The sequence below is a fragment of the Phaseolus vulgaris genome, chromosome 1, assembly GCF_051622355.1.
Source record: "Phaseolus vulgaris cultivar YP4 chromosome 1, ASM5162235v1, whole genome shotgun sequence".
Taxonomy (NCBI): Eukaryota; Viridiplantae; Streptophyta; class Magnoliopsida; order Fabales; family Fabaceae; genus Phaseolus; species Phaseolus vulgaris.
Window position 1 is genome coordinate 53,745,456 of NC_143498.1, and position 19,035 is coordinate 53,764,490.

At 29.3% G+C, this 19,035-nt stretch overlaps 3 protein-coding genes across 3 annotated transcripts; 1 reads left to right on the plus strand and 2 right to left on the minus strand.

Annotated features, from left to right (window-relative positions):
* Positions 1-2,383: 2,383 nt before the first annotated feature.
* LOC137815122 (BTB/POZ domain-containing protein) lies at positions 2,384-4,101 on the minus strand. Its single transcript, XM_068618169.2, has 3 exons — positions 3,528-4,101; positions 3,268-3,444; positions 2,384-2,923 (listed from the first exon to the last, which is right to left on the minus strand). The coding sequence occupies exons 1-3, from the start codon at positions 3,717-3,719 to the stop codon at positions 2,480-2,482; spliced, it is 813 nt and encodes a 270-aa protein (XP_068474270.1). The 5' UTR covers positions 3,720-4,101; the 3' UTR covers positions 2,384-2,479.
* A 1,384-nt stretch (positions 4,102-5,485) lies between these two features.
* Positions 5,486-6,628, minus strand: LOC137815123 (uncharacterized). Its single transcript, XM_068618170.2, has 3 exons — positions 6,276-6,628; positions 5,997-6,090; positions 5,486-5,844 (listed from the first exon to the last, which is right to left on the minus strand). Exons 1-3 carry the CDS (start codon positions 6,322-6,324, stop codon positions 5,685-5,687), a joined length of 303 nt encoding a protein of 100 aa, XP_068474271.1. The 5' UTR covers positions 6,325-6,628; the 3' UTR covers positions 5,486-5,684.
* Positions 6,629-11,546: 4,918 nt separating this feature from the next.
* On the plus strand, positions 11,547-12,812 carry LOC137815124 (sororin-like protein). The gene is made up of 4 exons (XM_068618171.2): positions 11,547-11,703; positions 11,885-12,005; positions 12,155-12,230; positions 12,376-12,812. The coding sequence occupies exons 1-4, from the start codon at positions 11,595-11,597 to the stop codon at positions 12,520-12,522; spliced, it is 453 nt and encodes a 150-aa protein (XP_068474272.1). The 5' UTR covers positions 11,547-11,594; the 3' UTR covers positions 12,523-12,812.
* The last annotated feature ends 6,223 nt before the right edge of the window (positions 12,813-19,035 follow it).

Consider the following 19,035-nt stretch of genomic DNA (forward strand, 5'->3'; position numbering starts at 1 on the left):
AGTGGGAATTTCTTCACTAAATGCTAAATCCAGCAACAAAGCTCCTGACAAAATCCATCTCCTCCATTCGTAGATTGATTGTGTTGTGTCCTTCAAATCTGACGTCCAATTTGTAAGGCTTCATCAACATATATATAATTCATTTTGCAATTTTTTCATCATGTTTTCTTTAAGGGGGGGAAACAAAGAATCAATTTCTTTACACAGTAACATCAAAGGTTATAGATATCACAAGATTATGTTTTTTGTTGCATGCATGCATGCTCGATTATACATGACATCTGGCTTGTTAACATAGATGATAGATGTTCACATTTAGTTTGCTCATGGTGTTATCTTGGTAGAGGAGCTTGCATTATAGGTGAAAGCAATTCAACTCCAACTATGGCTATGTTATAAATTATATATATATGTATCAAATATGCACATCTATGAGGTATATTACATAAGGTACTTAGAGCTGTGTATTATGTTGCGCCTTTAAGTAATAGTATTATTTGACTTGTTGTAGAATGGAGGAGAATCCTAGTTTGTGTTTTGCTGGTAGCAAGGAATTTTTTCCATCGATTTATTAACCGTAAAATATTGTCAATTGTTTTGGAGGAAAAATGATGTGTAGAGTTTGAAGGGTCAAAGTTCTTAGGTTGATCTACTAGGAGAGAAGAATCAATGTGAAGGAAATGAATATTTGCTGATAAAAAAAAAGGAAATCAACATTGTTGGAATTCAAAGATGGAAGTGGTTTGAGGTTGTGGTTCGGACTTTTGTACGAGGTTCTTCTGTTTTTTTTAGAACTTCTTATTTAGAATGCTAACTAAGGTTTTGAATGTCATATATTGTCTTTATAAAATTTTAGATTTATGTTTGATGAGTTATTATTTTCTAAAGTTTTATTAGTTGGATATGTAGAAGTAGATGATATTTTTATAATCTATTGTATAAGAGTTGAAGTATCCTGAAATACTTTTTATTATTTTATTTTATTTTATTTTTTCATGCTGATAAAAAAAAATGGGGTGGATGGCTGTTTTAGTTTAAGAAAGAGATTGAGATGGAAGGAACAGAAAAAAAAAATTGTTGTTACTAGATTCAAAATGCATTAAACTTTAACATGTTTTTAATTCTTATAAAATTAGCGAATTTTAATTGGTTTTATAGGAGAAAATTGTTCTTATTTTCTCTAAATTGATTTTTTTTCTTGTATTATATTAATTATTTATGTGCTAAATAATATATTAAATGGTCAATTTATCTGATAAATATTAATATAATATCAGTATGTGTCATTTAAAAAAAATTATAAATAAATATTATTCATTATTTTAAAGTAAATATTAAAATTAAAAACAGTGATTTAAAATGTTTGAAAGAATAAAAAAAATATTTTAAGAGAATTAAAAGTAAAATTTAAATATTTTATAAAATACTGGAAAATGTTATTTCAAGTTTTATAAAAAATTGTAGAAATTAAAATAAAATTCACTAGCTTTACAAAAGTACAAATATATTTAAATAACAAAAAAATAAGTCGCTCTGTTGCCTTACAGTCTTTGATGGGCTTAATACTGGTTGGGTCAGATTCTGCTAGAGACCATTTCTTTCTATACCCTCCTAGTTTCCATGTGAATTACATTATCTGAATTTTTTTTATATAAAATATTTTTAAATGGTGTAATCTAAACAAAAATTCATGAAAAAAATACTTTTGATTGTATAATTTAAAAGTAAAAAAGATTTTAGATTGTATAATTTAAAATTTGAGAATGACTTTTACATTATGCAATCTGAAAGTTTTATTTATACAAAAAAAATTACTTATAAATTAAACTATAAGTCAATTTTTTTTTCAGATTATACAATAAAAATTAGAAAAACTTTAAATTGCACAGATAAAAAAAGTAAGAATTTTCATATTTGTGGGAGTACACAAGGAAAGTTTGGGTGCAAAAAGAAATCTCAAGAGGCCTCGAATGGTTTTATGATTGGACACGCCGAAAAGACATTTGTTGAGGGCTGCAGACTTTATTAAAAAATGGTCAGATATTAACATTTTAATATTAGATTAGTCAATATATTTATTTGATAAATTTAAAATCATTAATATAAATTTCATGAGTTTATAAACAGGCAAACCTATCTATTGGTATAAAAAATTGAAATATATCATCATTATATCAAATATTTATATAATGCGTTATATTATTATAATATAAATCTATAGTATTTATAATCATAGTTAACTCCCATTAGATAAAGACTGTGCTATAAGAGAGAACACTAACGTTTAATATTTTAATCCATTAATAAATAATATATTTTGTATGGAAAATTGCATGAAAAATGCACTTTAATTGGCATTCTGCCTAATTTATTGTTTTTAAAATTAAAAAAAGAAATGTGTCCATATTTTTTTATTAGCTTCTGATAGGGTTGAAGAATAAATACAGTGCTAAATTGAAAAAATAAAGAGAGAAATTGATTATTTGGCACCATTGGCGAAGGCCCTTGTAACGAGTTGAACAGTGAGGTGTGGGCTCCTATGAACAAAAGCTTCAAATTTAGGTGAGGACACAACACGATCAATGTTCTTGACCAAGAAATCCAAGGTTGTCTCCTTCAAGGTGTGGTTGGAACAAGTGTCTGCAATCTCCAGTGTCTGAAGGGCATTACAAGTGCTTAGCGAACTCAGCAGGTACCGTTCGCAGTGTTTCAGCAAATGTGGGATCATATACTTATCCGCTGCCTGTGACAAGGCGTACACATGTTTCTCCAATTTTTCCACACCCAAACTCCCACTGTACAGAAACTCAAGCAGACACTCTAGTTCTTCATGCTTCAAATCCGTTATAGTTATGCTCTTACTCGGTGCTTCTTTGCACTCATCGCACTCTAGCATGTTCTTAAATATTTCTGATCTCGCAGCCTGTAACATTATAATATGTTGTCATCACCTTCCAATTAGAATCATATCAATCATCCTATAAAAATAGTCTAATCTTTAATCTTTAGTCGATAACACTCTCACGTCGAGAGTGACAGATCGTGTTACAAGTGATCCAATAATATACCGATAACAGATGATATGACACTCGTTATGATAGACTTTAAACCTGAGATTCTGATAACATACTATGAAAATGTTATAATCTCTAGTCAAATTTTCAATATGATTTTTTCTAACTTTAAATAAAACAACTTGATCTAAGATTTTTGGTACAATTAAGAAACTGTATCAGTAATGTTCAATCACATAAAAAAAGAGCTTACCAAAACGGACTTATGTGCAGGTATAGGTGGACCGTGTCTCCCTGGAGTGACCAATATATCTGTGTGAATCTGTTCTTTGAAGGCTGCAACAAAGCCTCTCAGGAAAACCAAGTCTTGCTTTTGTTGATTAAACTGTTCCATCTGCTCCGAACACCATCTTATACAATCTTCAAGTGTCTGCAGAGAGAAGAACAACCAAATTGAGACATGTGCCATGTTTTTCAATCAAACGGTTAAAGAACAAACGAATCAGAGCTTGCCTTACTCGAATTTCTTCGCGAAAGTAGAGAAGTGTTTGGATTTGGATTGGCCACAATTGCTTTTACCTTCTCACTTTCAACACTGCCCATCATGTTGATTATGCTCCTCACTCCTTCGTAACATGCCCCACATATTGTATTCCTCGGAGGCCTTAGGATCAGTGGCATAGTTGTACACACACAACAATCCATTCCTTCCTCTGCTTCTGCTTTCTGCTTTTTTCTGCTTTCTGCTTTCCTAAATCACAGAAAGATGAAGGAGATATTCCCTTCTTCCAAAGAACTTGCCAATTTAAAGAGTTGCCATCTACCTTCATTCTTTATATAATGCATTGCTTGGACCCATCATAGTAAATGATGGAAGCCTAATGATGAAGATGTACATCATTATATACTACACATTAAAGTTTTTGTATAACTAAAAAAGTATATATTAGGTTGGATGTAACCTCATAAGTATGTGGAGATGTCCCATCATTTTGTTTTTGTAGATAATTTTATAATAAATGAGTAGAGGAAGATGTATTGAGAATGAGATGGGAGAGTAGAAATAGGAAGAAGGTATTGTTTGGTAGGCTATCTCTTTAGAGTAGTGTTTAGTAAAGTAGTTAACAAAAGGAATCAAGCAGTTAGGCAGGAGAAGACTTTCCAACCACACAACAGCACAAATGAGCAAAGCAAAGGCTATTCCTCTAACCAACTTTCTATTTTTTTCATTTCCTTCTTGTAGTATGTAACCATTGTTAATTATTGATATTAAGATTAGTTTAATGTGAACAGTATGATCAATAATGTATTTTAAGGCCACCCTGGATAGTTAGTTAATATCCAAAGCTGCAACAAACATTAGATGCCATCATTAATTGCTCATTGGGTACAACAACAGCATGAAGGATTAGTGAACCCAACATCAGTTACAAAAATAAATAGAATATTAATTTATTGAGATGTGAAAGATATGGTTTTATTGTTAAGAGTATCAAGATATCAGCATCCCATAAATTAGAACAGTAACTCGCCACTAACTACTTATGATTTTGTAGTTTATGTTTGTATCTCACTACTTACATGTACTGTAGTTACTCTCACTCTCTCAATCTAACTTGTTTTTGTGTCCTTTGTTTTTGTTATGCTCCTGATTTCTCTACAAATCTTATAAATCATCTTTTTCTATCGTTGTCATCAAAATTTTAAATCAAATAATATTTTCTCTTTTTTACTCTTTTCTTGGTTAACATTTTTTTAAATAAAGCACTCGTATCTTTTAGAAAAACTATTTTATTTATATTGGATTAGTCTATTGGTTACATAAACGTTCTCTTTGGCACCTAAGACTTAAACTAGAATAAAATATAACTTATTATTAATGTGTTTAATTAACCAACCTATAATAAAATATAACTTATTTGATCCATATAAACCATATATAATGTGTATATAATATTGTACATGATTCAACGGCTTTAAATCCAAATTTTAAAATGATCTTACTAATTATTAAATTGATATATCTTAATAAAAATCAAAAATTGATTAATAGATTTTTTAAAATTATCGAGATGAACAAATTATGGCTTACAATTTTATTAAAATATTATGTGATTATACAATTTTAGATAGAGGAAACTAATATAATATCGTATAAGGGGACATTAAAATCACTTTAATGTTGGATGAAATAAAATACTATTCAGATTAATTCACATTTATATGACCTATTTTTTTAGTCCTGTTACTATGTGTTATTGGCACACTTGTCCACAAATTTTAGAAAAAATTGTATTAAAAACTTCTAAAATTATCCCATTTAAAAAATAACCTTATTAATTAGAATTGTGTTACTCGCATATCCAGAAACACGTTGTAGCAGAAAAAGAACCCAATAAAAGGAGTACGTGTCACGTGTGTAAGATTTCCGGATAGAGTAGATAAGGTAATGATAGAGTTTTTAGGCATAATTCAAATCAAGCTGAAACTTCTCATAAAACTTATATACATTACAAAATAAATCAACCCTCAGAACATACATAAATATAGGATGCATTGTAAATTGTTCTAGAGTCTGATCATTATCCAACAACTTTCATTCTAGAAAACAGCAGTAACTTGATGAAAAGACATCCTAATAGCATGATCCCTATTGTTTACATTTTTTATTTAGAAAGGACAGTGAATTTCATATTCAACAATCTGGTTCAAATTGGTGGCAGAAATATTATTATCTGCCACTGGTTTTGGCTGAAGAGAACCTTTCTCATAATAATGATAAGCAGCTGCACCAGACAACACTGCTAAAGTTAGTGCCTGAGCATGCATCCTGCAAAACCATTTCATTCATTAATCACATTTATATTATTATTACACCACACATTTCATTATTTATTATTAGAGATTACAGTTAGACTTCAAATTTAAATTTAAGTCTTAATATGATATATAGTGAAAACTCATTTCTTAACATATTTGTACCTAGCATGGATAAGCCTGAGACTAGGCTTCATTGGGGACTTTTTGCATGAATAAGCCACAAGTGATGCTCCAATTCCAGATGCCCAGAGTGCTCCTGTAATAATATTAAGATTAATTCAAGACCAATTTTGTTAAACTTTAAAATAGTTTTATCCTATTACAGGACATTGTTAGTATAAGTTTTTAAGGTAATTACTATAAAAAGGCAATGAATCTATCATCTACTATGATTGAACTAGAGTATTAAAAACTCAACAATTTTCCCATATAACTAATTACCAATGGTGGTGAGCTTGTGGTCTGAAACCCAGGACTGAACTGCGTCCATGTTGTGTTTGATATGATGGTGATGCCCTCTTCTTGATCTGGGAAGTGTGATTTTGGAACTGGTAGTGAAGGTGATGAATGGTGTGAGAAGGAAGAATATTTATAGAAGGGTGGGTGAGGTTGATGTTGAAATTTGTGACTTTGGTTTTGGTGCTTGGGTTGGCCCATGGGTTTTGCTGGAGATTGGAACATTGGAAATGAGTTAAACTAGAGGCTTATTTGTGGTGGTTTTGTTCTGTGCATCCACTTTTGTCAATCTAGTGATTTGCTTTATTACAATCATGTGGCATGCACAGGGAGCCAACGGGTTTTGTTTCACCTAGATCAGTGGTGCTGATACAGAGGCTCCATGAAACATGAAACCGCTTCTGTCGTTATCAGCACTGCAAATATTCGTGCCAAATCATCTAAAAAACATGAACTATTGATAAAAACATGAACTATTATTTTTCTCTAACATGTTATTTATACCAAGAGATTTTTAAGTAATTATGTTTTTTAGCTCCTAATAAGGATTGAAAAATATGTTTATTTAGAAACATATGCTTTGAAAGCTATAACGTGAGAATCAAAACCTTTATCGAAATTGGTAAAAGAACAGAGAGATCAGTTGTGTTTTTTAGTGGCTAAACTGATTGTGTATATGTAAAATATTTAAGATAACTCTTAACAGTTTAACAATATAAAATTTATTGGTTTTGTTTTATTGGGAGAGAAGAAACTGATATTTTTTTTTGTCTTGTCACATGTTTCCCCTGCATTTCAGACTAATTTTTATATTATATTAATTAAATGCTTGTTAACTTGATGACATATTTATCATTGGAGATTATATACATTTGCTAATCTCTATCTTTAATAATTTCCTTATTGAGTGAGTAATGAGGCTATTGGTTCCATTTATGTTAAGAGATAGTACTAATAATGATAGTATTTTTTTTTTTTTTGCATCTAATAATGATATTTTATTCTAGTAATAATAATAGTTTTGATGGTCTAAAAAGTGAGAATCACACTAAAATGAAACTTAAAATAGGTGAGTGTTTATGAAGCAAAAAATAAATTAGGATAATTTAATAACTTTAAAACATATTCTAACTATGAAGTTTTATTTTCAAAGTTAGTTGATTTTTAACATTATAAAAGTAACCTTTGTAATAATATTTTATCTTTTTATTCATTTTTTTTAAAGTCATGACTTATTAATTAAAAAATCAATTATTATAAATTTAATAAAAACATTCTTAACTTTTCAAGCTTCTTTTTATCTCTTTTTAATGTAAGTGGTATTGAATTGATTGCTTTTAACTAAATATAGAACCATGATTGAAAAAACAATAAAAAACTAAAAAGATTATTATTTTAGTAAAAATATTTTTGAAAATACTATTGTTGTATAATAGAGGAAATAAATAGTAATTATTTATTCTCCTATATTAAATACGATGCTTTTTATGCTTATTTACTCTCTTTTTTCAAGATTATTAAAAATGTTTTTTATCTAACATTTACACTGAGTGGATATAAATTTTTTGGCCCCTCATATATATATGTACTGTGACAATTATTATTTAATGTACAAAAATGGCATGCACGTTTAAAATAATTTTCTTAAAATCATTTTAATAGACTGAGTATTAAAAATTATATATCAACATATCCATGTGTACTAAACTCTATTAATTGCTTACTACCCAAATTTCTCTTCTTCATATGAAAGATATTTTCTTCTTTTCTCGTTTGATTTGGATGGTATGCTACAAAAGCACAAAAATTCAATCAAATGTATTGAAAGAAACAAAGGGTTTTTTTTTTTGCCTTTGTTTTTTTAACAGTATTTGCTTCTCAGATGTACTATAGATAAAAATATTTTTTTTTATAAAAAAATCTTATGTTAGATATTACTATGGAACTTTACATTTAATTAAGATTGACACCTGAAGAAACAACAATCATATACTATCACATAAAAAAATATTATTAAAAAAAATATAAAAATATAAGGACTAAACCAAAAGCCACATGTTAATAAAAACGATACATAAATAGACTATACCTATTCATAAAGAATTTTAAGAACATACTAGATAAAAATACATTTACGCTGCATTACAAAGTTTAGGATCACCTGCCAAAATATTGAAGGACTCGTGCCAAAAAAATTTAAATTTAAAATCAACCCCTTGATAGTTGATTAATATATTGTAGTGGGAATAGTAGGAAATGTAATGGTTGTTAAATGCTTATCTAATAGAATAATATTGAAAATTTTAAAATAATATCTTACCATATTTTATTTTATATTTTTCTATAATATATTACACAGGAGGATAGATTATGAGTAATAAATTACAATCATAATTGAAAAGAGTTAAGAAATTAGTAAAAATATTATTTTTATAACATCATATTATGATAATGTAAGCTATATCATATTATAAGAATGTAAAATATATATTTAGGTATGAATGACATACCAAAACATTTGAAATTTTGTTACAATTATTGGATATTAATAGGTATAATTGTCACCGAGATGTGATATTAATACATATTGGTTAAAACTAAATTTACCAACATATGACAAACAAACACTGAAAACCCATTGAATAATTATCAATTAAATACAATTATGGAATATTTTCAAGGAGTCACCAAAGTCTTAAAATTTAAAATGCAATGTGGATTTTACGGCAACAAAAGTGATAAGAGTTAAAATACACTTACGGTAAATATGAATATAAAAGTATAAAGTGTACTGTCTAGGTCGAAAGGTCAACCGAAAGGTTGTACCAAAAGTCTCGACCGAAAGGTTAAATATAAAAAGTAAATAAGTAAAATTAAATTAGTGATTATAGCAAAACCCATAAGATGGGCCCAAATATACAGGTGCGTGTTTTTAAAATGTTAGGTGCAAAAAGAAAAGACTCAAGTAACTCTTAAGTCCAATAAGAGAGCCTTATAAATAGAGGTTCAGCTCAAGAGGTAAGTGAGATTCAATTTATCTGATGAACATAAAACTATATCTGACTTTGGCATCGGAGCGCCTTGCAGGTACACACACCCACCTGTGAGGAGAAGAAGCCGAGAGCCCAACTCGAGTAGAAGCCGTGAGAGCCCAACCCGAGAAGAAGTCGAGAGCACCTAGCTAAAGGAGAAGCCGAGAGCACCTAGCTGAAGGAGAAGCCGAGAGCACTTAGTAGAAGGAGAAGCCGAGAGCACTTAGCCGAAAGAGAAGTCGAGAGCATCTACCTTGAGGAGAAGCCTAGAGCACCCAATGTGAGAAGAGACCGAGAGAGTTCAGTCCATAGTTCGGAAGATTTGTATAAGAGTTAATTTTGTCAACCTAATTCTAGTATTCTTGGTCCTTGTTGTAAGAACATAAAGTATCCTAAAAGTTTCTAATAGTACATAACTTTAGATACTCTTTAACGTTAATTTAAACATTAAATTAATCTTTTAATATTTTTAAATTTAATTAACCATTAAAAATTGTTTAATTAAATTATCCTTTAATTAATTTTTCTCCCATTTTGGGTCGGTGACTAACATGCAACACAATGTTATAAAGCTAAAAGAAGCATTGGATCACCATTGTACTGAAAAAATATTTTATTATTACACTTCATGTGCTATTACTCTTCTCAATTCTGAGTATCTGCTATAGGGTCCAAATACAATATGAAACCAGAAAGGATTTCAAATCTATAAATAATTTTTTTCTCTAAAGCTGCTTCAGGAAAGCAAGTTTTTTTTTTTTTTTTTTTATCAAACTTTCTCAGCATTGACCCTTGATTAGGAGACACCATTGATTGGGAAAACAAATCTTTATTACCAAAGAAAACTAATAGTGGAAATTGGAATATTCAGCATTTTTACACCAACATTTCGAAGGTTTTTATTTATTTATATAACTTGTTTTTAAATTATAAAAAAATTAATTGCAAAATTTATTATATTGTGGTTTATTTATCTCTTTAAAATATAAAAAAATAAATAATTGATATTAAATATTTTTAGAATATATATATATATATATATATATATTATTTCAAGGATTATAATGATAAAAAGAAACAAAATAGCATATTTAATTTTCTTACAATCAAAATATGTATTTAAGTTTCATCTCATAGTATATTTGTTTTAAGTTTGAAATTAACATATATTAATCTATAAATTTTTGGTTTAATTTTCTAAAATAAATATTTATTTATATTTTATCTCTATAATTCTCTTGACCTTTTAAATTCATTTTTTTTATATTTTTCTTTTGATCTCAATTTTTTTTAATTATAACTATGTGTTATATATCATGGTAACATATCCTATCAAGAGTATATATAATTTGTCATGTATTTCAACATAAACGGCATGTAGATGGTAAGAGTAAAGCATATAACTTAAGAAATATTTAAGGAAGCGAAGATAAACTATAAGGAGCTAGCAAACGATGTCGTTTTAGATGTGAAAGAGAGAAACATGAATCAATGACGATAATTTCTATTTGAGGAAGAGAAGATAAATTAACAACATCAACAAAATACTTTAAATACATAAGTTGGTTTGAGAGAAATTTAAAGGAAGATAAGATACAAAAATACTATACTATATATTTTTGCATTAGCATACCCATTTTTAGAAAAACATGTTAAATTTATTTAAGCTTATTTTTAACTTTAAGAATTAAATTAACCAACGTTTATTATCTTCCGAATTGATTTAATATATTAATTAAGGTTTATTCTTTTTCTTTTCTAAATAACAAGTTCTACGTCAATTGGTTAAGCGGTGTGCGCAAATTGTTGTAAATTTCTAAAGAATTCTTACATATAAAAAAAGTTAATGTTTTAAGAATTAGCAATATCATTTGCAGAAACTCAAATTCAGTGTGTTTGGTTGCATATACAATATTAGTCTAACCTGATTTTAGTAAAAATGTAGATTTTTATATATTGTTAAAAAAAAGTCTAATGAACTTGGATATGATTAAAAAGAATAGAACATAGCTTTTATATTGAATTGAAAAATTTTCAGTGGCATCTTCTTTGAATTAAACTTTACTTGAATGAACTGAAATAAATTTTATAAACACATTCAAAGTGGCATTGAAAAATGAGTGGTGAAAAGAGAATTAGCAAATGGTTGTTTTCCAACTGACATTTCCCGCCATGGGAAACAAGAATATAACAGAAAAAGCATGAGAGAAGTGTGAGTGAGTGAATTTTCACACTCTCAGAAACTCAGAAACTCAGAAACGGAACCGTTGAAATGGAAAACGCTAGTGGTGGTGAAAGAAAACGAAAGGCTCTTTCCGATCTCACCAATTCCAACGCTCTTCCATCAAATTCTTCTTCCTCCCCAATCAACTCCACACGCGGTACTTCACTTTTATGAAATCACATATTACTATATACATTAACTTTGCATTTTCCTTTGCGTCTGAATTTCTCGTTAATCTTTTCTTGCTCTGTATAATCATTCGTTTATTCTCTCGTAAATTATAGCTTAATACCACTATATTAACCATATATGTTTCTTACTCTCTGCTTTTACTTCAGGTACTGCTGGTCTTGATGTTTCTGAGCCAATTTCAGCATTCTGCTCCCGAATACATACTTTGAATGAAAAGAAAAGGAATGCAAAAAAAGCAATAGCGAAGTCAAAAATCCCTACGATTCGGTAACTAGTAATAACCATTCTCTGTTTTAATTTAAGTCATGTTAAGTTCAATGCTACATTAATTAAGGGAACCGAGTTTAATTATTACTCCCTCATCTGTTTTCCTATAATTACTCTTTTGTCATCCCAGTTTCTTTCCTGCCAAACAGGGACAAAAGTGATGGAGTTGAACTTGAAGGTTTGGGTCTGCCTAAGGCTAGGGTTTTAAGGGTTTCTTGCAGGAAGGTAAAGATTGTTTAATATTCACTCTGTTTAGGATGGTTCTGCAGATTTCTAAGGCATAATTGAGTTTTGTGTATTTAATCATCATTAGAGTGGTTTACATGAAAGGTGAATTGTATGTGGTTCTTAATGGATATTTTAATTCCAGAGGAAGCGTGCTGTGTCGTATAAAGAAGACGTATCGAAAGATGCCCAGCTTCAAGATTATATTGAAAAACAGAATGCCTACTTTAAAGAGGTTGATGAATTTGAACTACCAGAAGAGGAGGTTGAATCTGTTCATGAACTGGATTAAGAGGAACACGGAGCAGTAGTAGGGCTAGCAGCTTGAGACTCCTTCCAATCCTTGTTTTGGTTATAATGAAAATATGATGTAACCAGGCTAATGTATAAATGTGAGAGTGTAAGTTCATGACAATCTTCCCAATTTTCTAATGTAGAAATCAAAGAAAAACTGTTTGATCATAACCAATTACACTTAATACGTTAGTTGACCTTGGAAAATCTATATTTGTCACTTCTGATAAATTTCTCCTGGAAGATTTTTGAGTATTTTAACGATTCAAGAATTTGTGATTGGATACACTTGCCTTGTTTTACATAGATGATTCTTCTGAGATATTGGAATTTTAACTTGACAATTGTTTAATCTCATCTAGTTGCATTCCTGGATCAGCTACAGGATCCAAATACCGTATTTCAGTGTAAACAAATTTAAGGATTGGCATTGATGATATTATTTTATGTCATTTCTTCATGCTCGTGGAGATTACAGGTTCTGCTGGTGAAATGTGTTATCAGGGAAGATAGGAAGCTTGGCAAAGTCATATAAAATGAGGTAGTTTATTGACAATAAACCAGGTAGCTTGACAGGCAGAGAATACATATAGATACATACATATATGTGTGTAGGTACAAATAGTTGGCTAATGTTTAATTGACTTTTTCTGCTGATCTGCCTCTCGCTTCCTGTTAGAGGCTTGATATTGCTCATTTCTGGCAATAAGTAGATAGAGCAAGCTAGCCTCTCAATTAACACTCACAATTTCTCTCGTTCTGTTTCAATCTAAAATAGCATAGAAATTTTCTTGACAAAGCATTTATTTAGAACCCTACCTGGTCTTGATCAGACTTGATACACGTATAATTTAATGTGTTTAGCACAGAGTACCTGAAAGAACCACCAAGTCCTTCACAGAGAGCCCGTGGTTAGCGAAAATCGTTTTGAGAGCTGTTAAATGATAAAGGGTGCAGGAATGGAGTTATTGGCATCAGCTCTGCTAGCTGTGATAGAATCCCTTCTCCCCAAGCCTACTTTCCAAGATGGTTCCCCTGGCTCTAAATTTCAGCAAACATTACCCCATCAAAACAAACGTTTTCCGTTTTTATATTTTAGGGTCTTAGTATTAGTAAATACTACTAGGTTTGCTTGTTACACAAACAACAGAGTCTGTACAGTTTTTGCCTTTTTCTTTTTCGTGATTATCCTGACTCTGTCTATTAACACACAAAATTGAGTATCAGGCTAATCATTATTTAGTTTCTGCGTTCACCTTTAGTTTGACACGTGTATAACTTTGTTTTAGTTCTGAGAAATAAACTAAATTAAATGCACATTACTGTCTTGTTCAAAAATCATTTTAACATTTATTTCTGCTCGTACCAGTGTTTGTGGTTGTGTCAATTTTGAATTGGTTGCTGATATAGGGGCTCAATCAATATCATTTTGTGATAGGAAGGGTCCAAAAACTTAGAGACTCATCGTATCAATTCAAACACACATGGATGTGAAAAGGTCCGTTTTGTCCTTAATAATTTAAATTTTTTTACCTTCCAAATATTTATATTTGTCAAATCATAAAGTTTCATATATATAAATTTAGAATTAATATATCATTTTTGGATTTCGCCATTCGAAAAACTTATATGGATAGCATAAATGACTTTTGGATATCAAGATCTATAAGCAAACATAAAAGAGTTTCGGATCCCGATCCTCAACACCATTTTAGATATGAAAATTCAGAACTCATAACTCACTTCTGGATATGGTCATCCAAAAACTTAAATGAAATATGAAAATGATCTTCGAGATATTAAAATCCAAAGTATATAACAATCACTTCCGGATTTCTGTATCTGCAAACAAAAATGAAACCAAAGACAATATTAAATTTTAAATTTTTTGTTGGGTCCACGTCTAAAATGATATGGTGAAGGGAGAAATTTCAAAATTACTACATTCATGGACTAAAATCAGTTAAACATTTAATTATGAACTGAAAACCCAAAAAAAAGACGAAAGGATAGTATGTCCTAAAAAAATATAAAAACAACTCAACTCATTTCACCCCCTCTTCATCTAACCTAGTAAGCTAGCCAACAATATTTTTTCCTAAATTATATTAACTTACGTAGTTCAATGTTTAATACTAGACAAAGTCATACATTCAATACAGTGAGCATAAATTTCTTTCTAAGATTTTAGTATTCTTTAAAGTACACTTTTATTGCTAGTGTATTTTATAAAATCAATTCTATAATAACAAATTAATTATGTTCAAATTTAAATTAAGTCAATAATATTTCTTAGATCATTTATCGCTGCTATCCATGATTAGATTTGGATGGCTTTTAGCAATATAAGTTAATTTATTTTTCATAATCTCTTTAATTGTCTTTGGTAATTCAACATCTATAAACTATTAACGAATAATTCTTATTTGGCTTTCATTTGCCTTTTTGATCTTGCTTTATTTCCTATTATTTTTTAAAGTGTTTTATCTTCGAATCAAAACTTTTTTCATCTCATTATATTTTTTATGTCGTCTTGTTTTTCTTGTTGTCGCCATTTTTTTTTACACCTTTGCCCTATGAAAGTTTTGGCAATCACAAATTCAAAAGAGAAATTTTACAATAATGATCGGTTCAAGATTTGTTGTCCATTCAAGTGAGATTTCTTTACCTATAAGGGGAAACGATTCTTTAAGGGTACACAGAAATAAATTCTCCTTTCAACAAAATATTCGCTTAGTAAAAGTATAACAACCAAAGTAGAACTTTTTTTTTATAGGAAATCAAATATAAAAGTTATAATAATAATCATTTTAAAATTTAGCTTATAAATAAAAAATGATAATAAATCATCCCAAAACCAAAATGTTTTAATAGAATTGATTATGTTTTACTTTTCAAAAAAGAGTTTGGTTTGTAAATTGATTTTTATCTCTAATATGAAATTTGAGTGTATTATTAGTGCATTTAAAGTGTTTATGAAATTTGATTTTTCATGGCAACGAAATTCAACAATCCAACTCTATTTGTTTTGATTGAAACTATACTTATTTTCAAATAAATTTGAAAATACAAAAAATATTATAGTTTTTTTATATCCTTATATATTTTATTTTGTTCGTTACATTTTTTATGATTAAGAGTATTAAACAAACTGTTGTTTGGAAATGCACAATCTTGTTATTTTAACATAACTAATTTAAATTTTTTCCTTATAAAAATGTTATCTTATAAATAATTTACGGTAAAGCATATTTTTGTAGAACTTTCTCTTTTCAATTCTTTTTTCTATTTTTATCAAATCAAACAATAAAAATTACATTATATATATCTTCTCTTTTCTATTTCTCTCATATTTTATTTACTTTATTTATTTTGTCCGTACATAAATTTAGACCTCAGAAAAATATATTAATATTATATCGTTATTTAAAAATATGGCATCTTTCTAAAGTTAACACAGCCAAATTTGCAACCGTGCAGAGTGAATTGGAATCTAAAATATGGAAGGGTCGAAGGTTATTACCGACAGACAGTGATTCCTTGTGGTATGTTATTCTGCTGTCTACTTCACTTTTCTTATCTCTATTCTTTTCTGTCTTGACATTCAACGGTTCATGTTAAAGATGCTGCATGCATATGCTCTCTTTGATGTCTCCCATGATTGGTAGTAGTCATCACTTGTTGTATACCCATGAATCTTACACAGTTTCTCTGTTACTCCTTCATCTCTTACCAATTGCAAAGAGCCATCAATTCACACGCATCCTAAATGATTGGTATATGAATTACCTATACTCTTTCTGATTTTGACTTTGGATTACTACCTCTATAATTCATATCATCACTGAGGGGACAACAAAACTATCATGGCATTCATCAATCTTTAGTCAAGACATAATCACATCTTATTCATTTTTTTTATTAAATATTTATAATGTGAAAAATTGATGGTAGTAATCAATCACTTATAACAAAAAAATGTCAAAGATGGTTAAATATGTTTTTTATTTTTTTTCTAAACTTTAGATCATCTATATCCTTGTATTATGAAAATAATTGAGATGAACCCTTGTGCAATGGAAATTGGTTTGATTTAAGATTCCATTTAACTCATTGGAAATAACTACAATGGACATCCTTCTAAAATCAAAATAATTTTACAAAAAACTAACAATCATTTCTAACCAATGTATTATAGTAAATTTAGTGTTTCACAACCATATAAAACACATATAAGATGATTACAGTGAAGAAGAATTTCATGCATTTGCTTTTCATTTCTACCGCAAAGCAATTGATTGACATTTATACCAAAACTTTAAGTTTTCAGTATTTGTTTCAAATTGGATCTCATCAATATTTTCTCCCTAGCTTGCTGGAATAACAAAAGATATGGATACAAAGTTTCTAAAAGGAAGCTAATATTAATTTTATTTTTTCTAATTCTTAGATGTTTCTCTTTATACATATGTATAACCTTTATTTTATCTTTTCTCGCTTTTAGATTCTTTATTTTACATTCTGTCTTTTTAACAAAACTTAAAATGAGTATATTGTTTGAATATATTCAGATTCTTTAATTTGATTTATGTAAGAAAAAGAAAATAGAAGAAATATTTTTTCTCATATCCTTTACATTTTTTTTCTTTTGTTTATCTCAGTTTTTTTTATAATAATTTCACATACAAAATAATTTATTTTAATAATTTTTATACTAAATATTTGAGTGGTGTTTGAGTTGAGGAACGAAAAACATACTTAACCATTATATAATTATTCAACTCTCTATGTATTCTTGTTTAACCATTATATAATTATTCAACTCTCTATATACTTTCATGTATTCTTGTTGTTGTTTAAACATAATATGTGTGTCTTCTTAACTTGTAATTGAGTATAAGTTATATAATACAAATCTTAGATAGCCATAGTCCTTGTCTCTTTTGGTTTTGTCCCAAGACGGGTATTGATTAACATGTTACGAAAGTTGAAAGATGTTAACAAGAATCCAAGGCAGTGAAGGAGAGTGTTGATGGCATGTGAGTCCGAAGTGTAACTTGATTGTGAAGGTATTGAAAGTACGTACAAAGCAGTGATGTGTATGGTTTGTTGAGGAATCAATCTCAAGAGAAAGAGAGGAAGAGGAAGAGGAAGAGGAAGGTGGAATAGTGACCTGAGAGTATTGAATTCAGAGGGAGGGGCCTAAAGGTGAGTGAGTGTCCAAAGCAGTATCTTGTACTCTTCTTCTATCAGCCATACAAATACTCTCTTTCGGTCTCTATCTTCCTTACCATTGCCGGCAAGCCATGCATTCTTCGCCAGGTTTGGCCTTGGGTAGGGTTTATATGTCACTCACCTTTTGCCCTCAATTCTATGCAACATCAAGTTTACTTTCACATTTTTAACCCTTTAAAATAAATAAATAAAAACCAGTCTATGAGTATCTAATCCATATACAAAATCAATCAAATAACTTCACCTTCCTTTATCCCTTTAATTTAATGTGTATCTACATAAATATCTGAGATCACTTAATTAGAAGCTGAATATTAAGTGTTTTGTTTCTTGGCAACACCACACATACAAGATATGCCCTTGAATTATTGATCAAAATGTTGTAACTAAATTGAGTAATTGATTAAAAGGAGTGGGCACTTAAAAGAGATGAGCCGATAATGGTTTAACACGTAGTAAGAATGGAGGATTAATGAAGGAGTTGGTGTAGATAGCATTGACCTAAGCTATGAGAATGATATCCTTAGCATTTAGTGTTTGAGAAAATATCTACCACCCCATCAAACCACTCATTGGATTCATTCACACCTTCATTATGGAGCCAACAAAATGTGGTCCATTGCATTAGCCACACATTACTCATCAAGCCAGAGATATGTTTACCTGCAAGTAATTTTTTTTAATTAGTAAAAAGATATGTAAACAAATGAATACATGTGTTTCCGGGGGCTAGAACCAAGAGAATTATTTAATCACTTTTTGGTGGGATGATCAACCTCATTCATTTTTTTTTAACAAACTCTTGCAACTCTCACTCTTTCACTCATCGTTTTCGTGAACTTTGGATTCGGATGATACTTACAAAAGATATTCCGACGCTAAAATCAAACTTTGACATTCGATACTTAATATTTAGCACTAGATGAATAATTATTATGGATCATTTATTATTGGGTCTGTTTAAGAATTTAATCTATAATTAATAAACTATTTAATGTTTAACCTCTGATTAGTTCACCAGTCTTCTGCTTGTTTGAGTGTAATGATCTCGATTGATTGGATTGAATATTGGACTTCCAGAGACTGATGAGTATAACATGAGATACTCAAATTCATATTCAAAGTACATCAAGAGGAAAACTATTGGCATATGCAACTTACTAACCCCTACAAAAAGATAATTCACAAAAAACTTGACTTCTCTCTAAATCAGTAATATTATTTTTCCATAAAAGCATAATGATAAATAATATTTTAGATTATGGTTGATTTAATC